The sequence below is a fragment of the Stegodyphus dumicola genome, chromosome 6 (assembly GCF_044657685.1).
Source record: "Stegodyphus dumicola isolate Sdum_Otavi_A_Nest chromosome 6, ASM4465768v1".
Lineage (NCBI taxonomy): Eukaryota > Metazoa > Arthropoda > Arachnida > Araneae > Eresidae > Stegodyphus > Stegodyphus dumicola.
The window spans coordinates 204681388-204697297 of record NC_140773.1 but is presented as its reverse complement, the minus strand read 5'-3'; the positions used below and the strand labels follow the sequence as shown (position 1 = coordinate 204697297).

At 33.2% G+C, this 15910-nt stretch overlaps 1 protein-coding gene across 4 annotated transcripts in view; it reads left to right on the top strand.

Moving 5' to 3' along the window:
• LOC118190717 (uncharacterized) overlaps positions 1 to 15910 on the top strand; it is a 156802-nt gene that overhangs the window by 118798 nt on the left and 22094 nt on the right. For all 4 annotated transcript variants that reach the window (XM_085819382.1, XM_085819383.1, XM_085819381.1 and 1 more), the window contains exons 11-14: positions 2096 to 2302; positions 5241 to 5433; positions 10694 to 10931; positions 14432 to 14633. In XM_085819382.1, coding sequence (XP_085675508.1) covers positions 2096 to 2302; positions 5241 to 5433; positions 10694 to 10931; positions 14432 to 14633 — 840 coding nt within the window. The remainder of the gene's footprint in view (positions 1 to 2095; positions 2303 to 5240; positions 5434 to 10693; positions 10932 to 14431; positions 14634 to 15910) is intronic.

The window sequence follows — 15910 nt, the reverse complement described above, 5'->3', positions numbered from 1 at the left end:
TTATAAAGGTAAATTATCTATTTGCCCTCTATCAGCAAACCAAAAAAAAAAAAACTACTTAATATTTTCCTGAAAGTAACCGCAGAAACTAAGGCAATCCACCTTTGCAATTTTCTGAACTTCCCAATGTAAGCAAATATCGTGCACTGCCGTTGGCGTTCTTCAGAAAACCATTCTAACTTCCCTACTCCCCGATGAAAATAATAGAATCGCCTCTCTCATAGGCTGCCGTTTTGGGATGTAGACGCTAGTTGAGAAGTACTAGCCATTTCTCTTCGGCCGGGTGAAAACTGTAAAAGGTGGGATAGAGCATTTTCTCTCGGTTGTTGTTAGTTGTTAGTTCAGCGTGAGTTTGGAATTGTACTGAGATACAGCCGGGCTAACTTCGCTCTTTAGATGACCTTTGCATTGCGTTCTGTTAAACATTCCTGGTAGTTTGAAGTACAACTACTGATTGTACCCTGTGATACTGTAAAGAGCTATACACCTTTTTGGGGGTGCAAATTTCCAGAACTGTAAAGGTTTACTTTTGGTAAAATAAATTTTATCAAGCCAACATCAATTTTGCGTAATTCAATCTATTAGGTACCTGTACGCACTCAACAATTTTATTATAATAATATAAAAAACTGAAAGCTTTCAGATTTTATATTAAGCCCAAAGGTTTTTGGGCACATGCTGGGTGGAGGACTGCGTTATGCAAACTTTGATGGCCCTAAGTGCCGTTGTTCCTTTACAGTGCGAGAAACATACATACATTCATTCTTCATTATTTAAGTTCTTTAAAAGTAAAACAGGGTGATAATATTTCGTGGCAATAATTTGAAATTTGATACGCCACAAAATCCCGTTTCGAGACTAATAGCCCATTCGGGCTAACCCTCTTTAGGGCTTATAATCAAATAGACACAGATATTTACATGAATTTGAAAAAGTATACAGTATAAATTGTTTTCTTTTATCTAGCTTTCTGTCATCTTTTCAAAAGCGTTATTTTTAACACCTGTTAACCAAACTAATGTTAAATTTTCAATATACTGCTCATAATGATACAGAAGAAAAGGATTTGCTGTGCGTAATCATGTATAAAAGCTAGAGAGCTGCTTTGATAACTTTCGCTAACTTTGGCTACATATAATAAGAAATGAGATCTCCGCAAATATTCGAACTGATAAAAGCAGTATTTAGCTTCAACACAATAGCTTAAAATCCGCTGTACTCTACATATCTGGAAATTAAGTAAGTCTCACTGGAAGACCTTTGAATTCGTAAGAAGCTCAAATTTTTTAATAGGAAAAAATTTATAAAGAAGGAAAGTTTTCAATAAATAAATTTTTGTTATCCTTAAATTTACGATTTTAATACGAAATTTATCAAAATTGGAGAAATGAATGTATTTCTTTCCCAAATTCCTTCAGCTCGCCAGTTTTCATCCCGTTTTCCTTTCCGTATTTTATTGGGAGTAAAACGTAGCATAAGGAAACCAGATTATAATAAATACTTTTTAAATTCAGATCTAAATCTTGTATGAAAGAATTAATGAAGAGAAATTAGATTCTTAATCGATTGGATTGTTTAGTTATGTTTGGATTGTTTAGTTATGTCTGGATTGGATTGTTTAGTTATGTTTGTTATTGATTGGATTGTTTAGTTATGTCATTCAGTTATGGCAAAGCACTCACGTAGTCTGCCTAGAGAAGGGGGGAAGCTTTCATGCGGACTTTCTAAGAGATTTTTAATAGAATAGTTATAAATATTAAGTGAAAAAAATTACATTTATTCGAAGGAATTAGATTTGAAATTAAGTTTAAGGGAATTTCCCTTTAATGGCTCAAGTTTCATACAGGCTTGATTGAAAATTTATTTATCTTTCGGATAAGCAAGCTTTTGGTCAAGCAAATCTGAAAGTTCTTCGAATATAAACAAAACATTATCAACTCTATTTTTGAAAGTATTTTCTATTGCTATTTGATTATTTTATTCAGTTTCGCGTAATTCTAAACATTTAATCTGCATGCATCTTTTTTAATTCTTCTCGCATTCAGATGTAAATTTGTACATTACTTTGCATTCAGTTCTATATTTAATATTTCAGGGTTGCATTTCAATTCTGGATCGGAATCTTGTGACTATCCTGAAAATGTAGTATGCCCCGTAGGATCCACGGGATCTAGTCCGCCTAAGCCCACTCCTAGAACTGCACGCCCACGACCTAGGACAACTCCCATCACCACCACTACTACCACTACGACAACAACAACAACAACTGAAGCTCCGACGACAATGATAACTGAAAAACCTGGTAAGTGCATCGAAAAAACAAAAAGTGCCGATTTTGCTGTTTTAACAATATTGGTATCTAGATTTTAAATATTTAGAGAAGGATTTAGCTTTACGTGCATACCATCTCAAATACTTAACCTAATATTTTAATTTTTTTTAAGTAAATTGTTGCCAATTGCACATGAGCCGAATTTTTTATATTTGACACATTTTGACATAAATTTAGTTATATATTAAACATATGAATAACATACTGAAAGTTTAATATTGTCAGAATTTAAAAAAATGAGCGAAACTCTGGGAATTATTAATATTTGCATACTATTAGAGCATTTTTAGTGTGCATACTGTTTCAGTGTGCATTACCGAAACACACTGAAAACGTCTCATCTTAATTATTGCATCTCATAACGTTTTGCATGGTTATTTGGATAGTATTTGCTTGATAGAAAATGCATTCTTGCCATCTCTTTTGGAAGTACGTTACAGAATATTTAATGATAAATAAAAGTTTACTGTTCTAACTGTTTGAACCCTAGCATTATTACGAAGCGATTAACGATACGAATGCGAAGTTCGAAAGGCGAGTATAACACTTGACGATTCTTGTACGAATGCTATTTTTGTTTCAACGAGTTTGCATCAGTGGTAATTTTGATCTTGATTTGGTATGCAAAAATACATGACGAAATCTTTCATTTATATTTTATGAAAACACAACAGTAATACAGACACATCGCAAGGGCGAGCCAACAGTTACATAATGTAAACACAGAAGAATTCTTTCGGCGCAACAGCGCCCTCTATACTATGAAAAGTTCTAACAAGCATCGTTGCAAACCTGCTTGATAATGGCAGAAAATGAGTCGAAAGAGCTGAAGACACGTATACTCTTAATTTTTGTTCCAGAAAATCGCTTCGTATACTTCCGTAAAACAACTTTGGAATAAAAGCTTTTCTGATAATTACGTCTTTCTACTATATGAGGGCTCACATGCATATTTTATGTAGTTATCCCTATAAACCAATTGTTTTTTTTTTTTTTTTTTTTTTTTTTTTTTTTTAGTTAACTATTGTTTCCTTAAATGAAACGAGTAAGTTAATAGAGAAAAAATATGCTATCAGAAAATTATTTACATTTAAATTTTCAAATGTTCAGGAGCCTATAAAGAAGGCAAGACATATTTCATTTAAAAGTAGATGAAATTTCACATTAATCTGTACCAGATATGCTGTAGATCAGATTAGATTTGTCGATTTAAGAGTTTTTACATTAAATATGTATGAGATTTTAAATTTATAATTTTCATAATTGAACCAAAATTCTGAGATTGTATACAGCAATGTATATATTACATTAAAATGTTTTTGACGTTTTTCTACTTAATCCTTGAGCAGTTAATGAAGATATATATATATGTGAATTGTTCATTTTTAGGTAACTTACTTTATATGGTTGTAATTATAATTATTATTTGCAATTTTTGAATCTAAATTTTATACATTTCCAATACTATTATCCAGTGTTTGTAGAGGAATTTTCTATCTGTTGATTTTACTATTTCAAGTAATTTCAAATTTCAATAATTTTCAAATACTTTTTGAAATTTTTTTCAACTTGAAAATTTTCTTCTTCCTTTAAATATTATGATTTAGTAAATTGGAATTTATGTAGACTTCAAATTGTAATTCTTAGTTTCATTTTATTTTGTAATACTGAAATATTAATAGTATTCTCCCTTTCATTTTGATTATATATATGTTAATTAGTAATATCGATTATCTCTTTGAAAATAAAGAGTAAAAACTCTTGTAACTTAGATACTTATTAAAAATTAATTCCCTAGGAAAATGGGTTTGAACTATGGAAATAAAACTTAGTTAAAATGTATTTGAATTATAAAAAATTGTAAGCATAAAATTAAATTAATTATTGTTTATTCCATGGGAAAAGACTGACTTTTAAAGGGAATTAGTTCTTTTCAATAAAATCAACAATAATTAGGAAATCTCATCGCATTTTATCTTGTTCGTAAATTTGAATGAAATCCTATTCAATAATTCAGTTAAAAATTTCTAAGAAATATTTCAATACTGAAAAAGAGCGAAATCATAATTTTAAAAAATCTAGCCTTAATTTTTAATTCCTTTTTCGTTGAAAGGACAAGAACAAAACACAAAAATAAGAAAAAAATAAGAACATTGCAGTCAAAATATATCTACTGTAGGTAATTAAAAAAAAGTGAAATTGAGAGCAAGAATAAAATACAAAAAATAAGAACATTTTGCAGACAAAGTTATAATTTGCCTTCAGAATGTTCTCATTTTTTATTTTTATACTTTAACTTTGTAACTGTTATTTGAAAAGAATATAAATTTAAAATTAAGAATTAAATTTTTAATGATAATTTGGTTATTATCTTTTACCATCGTGTCTGCCGTTTAAATAGAGCTTTTTTTAACATTTAAAATTATTGTTATCACAGTTACATTCTTGAACTGCTTTGGTGTAAAAATATAGGGAAGACATGAAAATCGTAGTTCGAATGATGACAAAGACGGCGGCTTCAATGAAACTTTTGTAGCTGATATACATTAGGGTTTCTCCTTCATATCCATGTTAATCTAATACTTATATTAATAACATGCTGAAATATAAATGCTAAGAAACTGTGTGATGAAACTTCTGACAAAAATTTAATGAAAATGATCTGCATTGAGGTTTGTAATAAAATAAATAATTATATAATAATCAGATTCTTCTCAGCAAAAGTTACTTAATGAAAAAAATCAAGTTAACAATTTAATAATAGCCAGGAATAATCTGTAAATGATAGTTTCTTGTTGTAAATTAGAAATTTTAAAATATTGCTTCGTGTTAACCCAAATTTCCTTATGTCTTCCCAAATGTCAAATTAATATAGAAGATAACCTTAGTTTTCTCTCTTCTGTCGCAGTTGAGGAGAATGATGTTCCTTCACAAGCTACTCCAGATGCAGCAGAAAATGTTGCGGAATTGCTCCGTCTTTTGCAAGCCATTGGTGGAGTGGAAAAACTACAAAGCCTTCTCGGAGCACAAGAACAAGCCTCAAGCATTAGAAGCCAAGATACAGCGCCTCTTACACTTCCGCAGTATGTCACTCCCAGAAGGTAATAAAAATAAGAAGTTATAAATTGTAGATGATGTTATCTTTTTTTATTATTATTTATACCACAAAATCGAAATCAATTATTTTGTTGAAAACATGAAAATAAATTATAATTATCTGAAAGTCTTTGAATCAAAATCAGCCTAAAGAATTAGAATCTAAACTTTCGAATATTTGCAGCTTTTCTTTCATCAATAGAATGTTAATTTCCAAAGATTGCCGTATTTCATATATTATTTCTTCGTGCTAGATTGACTTGCGCGTGTCTAAACAATAAAGTAGTTCCACTGAAATACTAGTACACTATTAAAAAAAACCCAATAATTAACAGAAATACTGCATTTTAATATCTTGTAAATTTAATGAAAAAAAACAAGAATTCGTGTTTTATAAGGTCTACTTTTAAACGCTGTGCAAATTAAGCTTCAAAACGTTCTAAGGTATTTCTCCCGCTTTCCTGGTTTTGCATGCTAAGCCGGTGTTCCAGAAGTCCGTGGTTCAATTCCTGGTGAATGCCACTGTAGAGACATTAGGATATTTTTGGAGGCCGGAGAGATGAAAAATTAGCAACCGCCTTCGCCGGGAATCGAACCATCGACCTCTGGAATACCGGCCCAGCGTGCAGAACCACTACGCCACGTAGGCACGCTAGGAAGGCGGGAGAAATACATTATAACGCAACTTGAAAGGTTTATGAAATGAGATCTAAAAAATATTGAGTTAAAAATATGAAGAAATATATTATGTAGCGATAAAAACTACTGAATGAACTTAAATTTAAATATGCCTCTTAATGAAATGGGACATTGACTTAACTGATTAAGGCTGGAAGAAATTTCAGATTCTGAATAATTATTTTAAAGATTCATTTATACAAAAAATATTTTAGTTTTCCACTTGAATACATTTTCAGAACAAATAAAATTATTTATATTTTTTGGGAACGGCAATAAAACATCAACGCAAGGAATGTTTTCATATGCTTTGTTTATTTAATTTGTTGAGATAAATGAACACAGAATAATAGTCATCAATAACTTTTTTCTTCTTTAAATTTGAAAAATATGGGCTGAGAAAAGAAAACTTTTCATTCAAACTGTATTTTATGGATTTATTGATTTACTAACATTTACTAACATTAGTAAATTAACTATATTTTTATCAAACATGAAATTCATTGATTGGTTGAACTAAGCTATTTAAATTTAGCAAAGTATGGGCGAGTTATCTACCTGAATTCAATCCCAGTTTTAACCAAGAGTACACTGTTGAACATAATCGGAGAGTGTTGTACAACTTTTCCCCTGCCATTAAACTTTTAGGGAGTTTTTGATTTATTTATTTGCAAATTGCAAATGTTCCATGCCTTAATCGGGTTTTGAGCCCCCACTCGAAAGCGCAAAAATCAAACACCATATTAAATCGTTACGAAGCGGCAAAGTGTTCCATCATTCTTTTAGTCAAGTGTTATTATGTGAGAATCATTATACACCACCTCACACATCATTACACTACCTCACAAATATTACTCAAAACGTTCTTTGTATTTCGTGATTTGCTTCAAACTGGAAGCTGATTGACCAAGTGGCAGGTTTATTACAGGAATACGTTTGAAATTAGAAAAGATGCGAAAGAAAATACATTTACGTTATATATTTTTGTTATATTGGCGTTCAAGTAAATGATATCAGATTTAAATAATAATGACATTTATAATCAGAAATACACTGGAAGAGCAGCACTAAAATCTAACGGAAGTATTCAGCAGAACACAGAATATTGTACATCCAGTCACGTATAAATGGAAAGCAAACGTTTATATGTGACGTTTTTTTCACAGACTCTAGCCCCGCAGTTATTGATTTTTTTAATTTCGATCATTTAGTACTTTCCTTCAAAGGACCACTGCTATTGAACTTACCTGCTTTGAGTTTCAATCGTACTCATGCGAAGATAAAGATATTAGAAAATTTACCTAAATAAGGGAAATTTCCTTTAGTAAGATATAGTGATCCCATAAATATTTTGCTGTGAATGCATTTTCAGCTTATCTGTCTTATTTGTCCTTGCATTAAAGAAGTTTTAAATGATCTGTTATTTTCAACAATTTAAATATTGTTTCAGAAGTTTCAGTATACACTGATGTGCAAAAATTAAGGACGAGACGGTTTTTTAAATATAACTTTGTACAAGAGCTTTCCAAATCAACACATTTAATACCGTAAGATCCCCAATACGTAAGGACATGAGTAATGTAAGCAATACTTACTAAAAGAGAAATCAGAGGGATAAAAAGAAGCTTTATTGAAAAAGTAGCATGGAGCGCAATGCGACTGAAGTCCGAAACATCCCTGTGATGGGTTTCCAGCAAGAAACATCCGGTCTTTAATAGGGGATATGATCTCCCCTGACTGCTAGGCAGGTTCCACAGCGTCTGCCCATGCTGAGAATGAGGGTGTCAATGAGTTGTTGAGGCATTGCTGCCCATTCGTCTTGCAGCGCCAATCGAAGCTCCGAAATCGTTACTGGTGGTAAGGTACGAGCTGCCAAACGTCTGCCTAGAAAATCGCATACATGCTCGATGGGATTGAGATCCGGAGATCGTGCCGGCCAATCCATACATTCAATATCCTCACTCTCTAAGTGCTGTTCGGCAGCTACTGTGCGATGACATGGTGCATTGTCGTCCATGAAAAGAAACTGCGGACCCATAGCGCCTCTAAAAAGACGCACATATGGAAGAAGAATCTCGTTACAATAACGGGTCCCGTTGACTGAACCTGCGTCGAAGATGTGAAGGTCTGTACGACTACCAAGCATGATGCCTCCCCAAACGAGAACACCGCCACCTCCATACCTGTCCCTTTCAATGATGTTCGAGGGATGATTGCGGCTTCCCCGCTCTCTCCAGATGAGTATGTGATGAGAATCGCTACTGAGACTGAATCTGCTCAAATCTGTAAAGAGTACTCGTCCCCATTCATTGTCTCTCCAATTCCGGTGTTCCCGGCACCACAGAGAACGCCTTCTCCGATGGGCAGGCGTTAGAGGTACACACCGTACAGGGCGTCGTGCAAACAGACCACCACCGTGCAGTCTTCTGGCCACGGTAAAACGCGATATCGGTTGCCCAGTCGCCTGTGTCGAGTCTCTAGCGATTTCTCCTGCTGTCTGCCGCCTGTTTCTTCTGGCCTGTAAGGCAATATACCGGTCATCTGCGGGTGTGGTTCCTCGTAGACGACCACTACTAAACCCCCGGATAGCTGTTCCTGTAGTTTTAAATTGTCTCCAAAGTCGTGAAACGATGCTGTGAGCAATTCTGAACTCTGCAGCCACACTTGTCACACTACGGCCTTCCTCCAACTTCCCAATGATTCGACCTCGGGTAAAAGCATCTAGATGTCGTCTAACAGATTGATTATTCACCATTTCTCGCTGAGGCAGCAACTCGGTGTGATTTTAGCTGCTATACGGCGTGCAATCTCTTTGCCAGAAATACTGATCTTACACCGACAACATGCTTTATACTAATCAGACACTCCCCCATTACGTCTACTTGCATATCTGCGCATGTGCTACCGTACATTACCTTACTTAATCTCCTGATTCGTCTTTCTGTCCGCTCTGCCTCTTCGTTCAGCTGATATGCTAATTTTTTGACTTCGTCCTTAATTTTTGCATACCAGTGTATATTAATCTTGAAATTTATGAACATTGTATTAATATTTCTAAGGATGTAGAATATTAAAATACATTGCTCTATGTTATAATTTTGTATTGAATCAATAATATCAGATAAAAGCAAATGAAGCTGAACAATTGGATTTAGGCGTTCACTCGCATTAGTACCATTTTTTAACCCAAAATGCCGAATGGACTATTAATCTCTCAACGAGATTTTACGTTGTTCCCTATAAACAGCTGTATCACTTTTCAAATTGTTCCCACCAAATGTTATCGCCCTGTATTACTTTTAGAGAAATTAAATAATTCAGAAACTGCCTGTATGTATATTCCTCACACTGTGAACAAACGGCAGTACCTAGAGTCATCAAATTCTGAATAACATAGTCCCCCACCCGAACATGTGGAATTAATTCTCAATTTCGAATCCTGTATATTCTAAATGCAGCATAAAATGTTAAAAAGCGACGGAAAAGCGAAAAGGTTTCAGCGAAAAAGCGAAGAAAACGGTACTGGGAGAGATATATTGCAACGATATTGTTGCGTTAAAGATAAAAAATTTTAAAAAGCTATGAAGTAATTTCCTAAAACGCTGAAGGTAACAACGGATGGAAATTGGGATCATTAAACTAGAACTGAAAGATTTTTATGAGTGTAAAACGTCTATACGAAACCTAATTCACCAACGGAAGATGTTTTTTGAATGATTATGGAATGAATAAATGTGGTTTTTTCTAACCTTTTTCAACTGTGTTTGGCAGCAGAGGAATATTTATTTGTTTATTTTTTCTCAGCATTTATCTGTTTTGTAAAACTTTAATAATTTTTATTAATAAACTGAACAGTCTGAAAACGAGCAGTGGCAATACTGTATGGAATAAAACATTTTTATCTGCAGCGCACGAGACTGTATATTGGAAATTCTAAAGGTATTCTGTTTTTAAATATTTTGCGGTTTTTCTGTTGAATTGAATTTAATGTAACGTAAATGTAAAGAGCTTGATATTTAATTATTAAATTTAACGCACCAAACGTTAATAATAAAAAAACAAAAGGAAGAAGTTGTGCAAACAGTCTTACTAAGAAAAACTGAACATTGATATTATGAAATGTGAAAAGACGGACAAAAATAAAAAGAATTATGCCCAATGCAGTGTTAAGAAACACTGCATCGAGAATTCTAAACATATGCTGCTGGGTTGCTTTTAAAAGTTTTGTAATTTTGCTGTTGAATTGTATATGGCGCAAATGTGAATAAAATAATGCTTAATAATAAAGCTAAAAAGGAGAAAAAGACATGGGTTTAGCAGGACTGAGTGCAGCAGCATGCTGTTAGACTGCAAGCTTAGTGAGAGCTTATTAAAAAACTTTAACAAACCCTTTCGGGCGACAATTAAAATGTGAACACTTTCAGATTTGTCTTTTAACGTGTATTCTTAACAAATAGAAAGATGCTATTTATTATGAACGCTCAAAATGATCATATAAAAATTAGATTTCAAAGTGCTAACTTAATGCAAAAATAATAAGTTTGTACATATTTTCACTCATTAATTTTATGCTATGTTCTAATTCAGGAGAACTACAGAAGAACCGGAAGTCTATCACAGACCTTCAACATTACCAGAAAACATACCACCAAAACGACAACCACAGTATGATCCAGAACCAAGCGCTTATGACGTTGAAAGACCAAACAAAGATCCCTATATTAATATTAAAGATGATGAACCCGAGGAAGATGAAGATGAAGGTGAAGAAGGTTTCCCATTTCAATACAATACGCCTCCCAGAGGGGCTAATGTTCAACCTGAGGTAAATTTTAATTTCAGTAGTGAAGTTATAAAAAATTAATGGAAATATAATACTATTGCTAATAATGCAAATATGTCACCAGTTTTATAGATAAATTTATTGAAGATATTTTTCGACTATAAAATATGTGATGCAATAGTTGTGAAATATAAATTATAGTACAATTTAGTAAGTACACCGCGCAAAAAAAAGGGGGGACAGTTCTTTATCTCCCGTTCTACTGGCCCGATTGACGAAATTCAAATTACGTTTTTTGTGTCTCGAAAGCGCGACTTAGGATATATATTAGATTTATATATAGCATTGTTCTAACGTAGGTATTTTGACACAAAACTATACATTTTTTGATAACTTCCTTTTTCTTTCCATATTTCGATTCTACGATTCATATTATGCCTAAATATTAAATTTTGTAACTTTAGGTGAGAAAATAAAAAATTTATATTGGCGCATTTTTATCAGTTTGAGCCAAGAATAATTCACTTGTCGAATTTCTTAATTTATATTAAACCTATTTTTCTTTCCTATTTTCATTGTACACGAACGGGAAAAAAAGTCATCGTTCGTACTTTCAAATAATTTTAACAAAATGCGTAAACCACATTTGTCTTTATTATCGCTTATATCATATGTGCCAGCTTTCAAAACGCCCCAATATGTAAATTCAAGAATATCTTAGAAAATTTTTAATAAAAACCTCTATTTTTTTGCAGGTGTGCCTAGAAATACATCTACTTTAAGATGATGTTAAAAATGTTATAGGTTATAAGACAAAAAGTTTTCGAAAAATTTATAAAAAATACGCAAGTTGAATTTCGTCAGTCGACCCAGTAGAACTGTTCCTTTTCTTTTTTCGTAGTGTACATAGGTTGTAGAATATTTTCTAGGCTACATGCCAAGAAAGTTAGTTTTAATCTCTATTTCTGTAACTGCATTATTTCCTCGTATTTTCAGTAATTTAGAGTACTTGGAATTATTAAATTATGATTGAGCTTTAAAATTTAATTATTCAAAGTTAACAAAATTGTTAATTGTTACTGATAAGGTAGGACTGTATTTTCTGCTTTAGATTATGCAGCATTTAGCAATATTTTGAAGCGAAGGAAACGGTACTGGAAAAGATATAACGTTGCGTTAAACATAAAAATAAAAGCAGCTATGAAATATTTTCATAAAAAGCTGATGGTAACAACGGATGGGAACTGGGATCATTAACTAGAATTGAAAGATATTTATGAGTGTGATACAAACAACTATACAAAAACCTAATTTACCAAAGGAAGATGTTTTCTGAATAATTATGGCTGTAGAAAATTGGAAGAAGTGATTTTTCTGGCCTTTTTCATCTGTGTTTGACAGCAGAGGAAGATTTTTTTTTTTTCTCAGCATATGCCTCGTATTCCTTAGCTCGAAGCTTCTTTTTGTCATTTGCATTTCTGGAGCTGATAAAGAAGGGTCTATATATAAACCTTCAAAATTAGTCTTTACATTTTAATGAATTTATGAATATTACGCTGACTGTTGTTGCTTTAACTCCCCCAATAAAAAAAATCTGAAAGGTTTCAGATTTTAAATTACGTTCAAATAGGCGTTTTTTTAACGTTTTGTGTGTTACTTTATTTATTAAATACCATGTTCTTTGCACTTAAACCATAAAATTCAGTTCAATAGCAAAATAATTTTAAAATAAGCGTATCTTTAGAATGTCCGGTAGACAGTTCCGCGCGCTGGAGATAAAAAGGTCCCCCCCCCGTAGAGTGTTGCCATTGCTCGCTTTGAAATCCTTGAGTTTTTTAATCAAAAATTCGTTAAAGTTTTACAAAATATGAAACAGATCATAAACGAAATTCCAAATTTGGTCTTCCACATGCCCATATTCGTAGGAGGATTACGTCATTCAAAATTCGATGGCTCTATGTTCCGTTGTTTTATCATAATGCGATAAACATGCATACATTTATGCAGATTTTTCGTTATTTAATTTCTTCAAATATAATGCAGGGCTCTAACATTTAGTGGCAACAGTTTGAAAAGTGAAACGGATATTTATAGAGATTCAAAGCAAAATCCCAAAACGAAAACAATAGTCCTTCAGGGACAAAGCCCCTGTGGACTAATAATCATTATTCGACTTGTTATATTAACTCAGGTTTGTAGAATCAAGTTGATATGAAAGAAAAGTCAGATTAAAAAATGAGAAAGCTGTGAAATATTAATGTTGGTTGCGGTGTAACAAGAATCTGCTTCTGATCAGAGAAATCCAAGCTTCTTTGCATAGGGCCCTTTATTGAAATAGTGACATCACACAGAATGGTCGAATGATTTGATTGCGTAACAACACGAAAATGCTTTCTTGGGTTTTTCATTTCATGTATTTATATAATAGTTATCCTAATTCAAATATTTCACATTTCGCAGATATAGCATATTCAAATATTTCACATTTCACAGATATAGCATGACTTTCCACAAACATTTTTTGAACAGAAAAATATCCTTCATATGAAGCTGAATTGTTATCAATGCGCAAATGTAATTTGAAACAGACAAAAACAGAAAGCTTTTTCAGTTTTCCTAAACTCATTTTAAATATTGATTTTGGATAAAATTAATTTATCGTGTCTTGTAATTAAGTAACTTTTCAAGTAGTACTTCAATTTATAAAACGTTATCTTAACATTTAAATACGTTTTTGAAAGTAATTAATAATTTCTACACTATGCGTTTGAATACTTTATTAAGATTCATCTAACACTTTTTCAATATAGTTGTAATATTCTAGGTGAAATAAAGTTTATATAGAAAATAAAGAAAGAAATAAATAAAGTTTAATAAAGAAAACTACTAGAACCTAGAAGAACTATGTAGCGACTATTCTCTAAGTTCTCGTTTCGTAAGTAACAGCTCCAAAGTGTAAGAGAGTATTTATTGTAACTCAATTAGATTTACAGAGGTCGCTCTTTGTTGTACAGGAAGCCAACATTTGGGGATTGAACTTGAAATAGAAAATGTAAAATTAAACTACGACTAAATGGAACTAAACAGCCAAAGCTGCACAGAATTGTTACCGCGTAGTTGGTTCCTAGTTAAAAACTACCGCCTTAGACTAACCTGCACTTAATAAGAATGGCTGTAAACTAGCAAGCTTTAAGTCGCACAACAACGTGGAGGAAAAACAAAACATGTTCTCTCTCTCTAGCTCTCTAACTGTTGTACCTCAGCTTAAATAGTAGTTTCTCCTCTATTTTGCATACAGCGTGAAACTGAAAACTCATTCTGGTAGGAAAGCGTAGATAGGAAAATGAAGATGTGAAGGAAAGCTGTCTTAAAAATAAAATAAAAGTAACTAATGTTAATAAATAAAGTAAAACCCTACACAGTATCTTATAATGTTATCACTTGCTTATGGACAAATATTTTGAGTTCATATTTTTTTCTCAGATAGTAAACAATTTATTGATTTTTGAAATTTTATAACTGATTTTGAGTTCTCTTTCCAGGTAGTGTACATGAATGAAGATGATGTTGCTTACAAAGCACCGGAGGTGCCACCGCCTTATGAAGCCCCTCTCAGGCCAGCAGTGCCAGTTACGACGACGACAACAACCACAGTGGCACCTCAGAAAGGTCCGTATCGAACTCCCATCAGGGTTCAAGTAGGTCGAGTTGTTCGTGTACAGAATGGTACACCAGCTAATCCAGGTAAAATATACGTTTGTTGACATTATTAAGCAATTATTACTAGCTAACTCCTTTTAAAGGAAGTAATCATTGTTCACAAAATATAGTTCCGCCTTCTGAAATTAACCAATTTAGACCACTTCTGGCACAAGTTGTAATTGCATTATCGTCCATGAAGTATCCGTCGCCATCAGGGTAAAAATGCAGCATTGCAGGGTGCACTTGATCTACCAGTATATCTAGGTATCTTGTGGCTGTTTGTTTACCCTCGAGGAACACCAGGGCACATCTTCCATGCCAGCATAACATGCTCCATATCGTGATACTCTCACCAGACTATTGCACAGTGGCGAGTAAGGCATGATGGCTTCATGGACTTCTGACCAAATTCGACGTCGTCCATCAGGGCAAAATAAGGTGTAGTGTGATTTATCCGACCACATTACCCGTTTCCAATACTTAGATACCCAGTGTCTTCTTTCCCGGCACCACTGCAAACGAATTCTTGCATGTCGGGCAGAAATGAGTGGTTTTTCTCACAGGCACGCTACTATGCATTCCTATCCCCTGCAATTCTGTGCGCATGGTTAGAGCTGAAATCTATCGAGAAGATCCTTGGTTGACTACCTGTGTCAGCTGAAGAGTCCCTCTTCTGCCGTACAATTGTCGGAGACGCCACCGATCCCTCTCCTAGAAAACTGTGCTCGAACCGCAGTTACGTCTTCTAGAAAAGGACTGTGGGTTCTGATTCCAACTTTTGAAAACCTTTGATATGGCTGCTTTTGAGAACACAGTGAGATCTGCTGTTTCCAAAATCGAGGCCCCTGTTAAATGGGCCTCGATAATAACTAGCCCATTTCTAAAGATTTTCTTTTTAAGATTAATAAGCCCTTTCCTAAATGGTGAAAGATCTATCGTTTTTCCCATTTTGCTTCATTCATCGTGAAAAGCACTCTTACACCTTACGTATACTAGCATTCTAACTACGTGTAGGCCACGTTATAAAACAATTTGCATACTTCATCCCTAGCACGCATTCAAATGGAAATCTCAAAGGTTTCAATTCGTTGGCCAGTGTGGGTACTTTGAAATAATTTTAATAAAGTGCATAAAGCACGTTTGTCGTTATTATCGCTTGTAACAAGTATTCCAAATTTCAAAAGGTACCAGAATTTAAATTCCCATACGTTTTTGAATAAAAAATTCTAATTTTTTGCAGGTATGCTTAGAAATACATTTACTTTAAGACATTTAAAGAAATTAAATATTTTATTTTAAATTTTTTTTTAAATTTTATT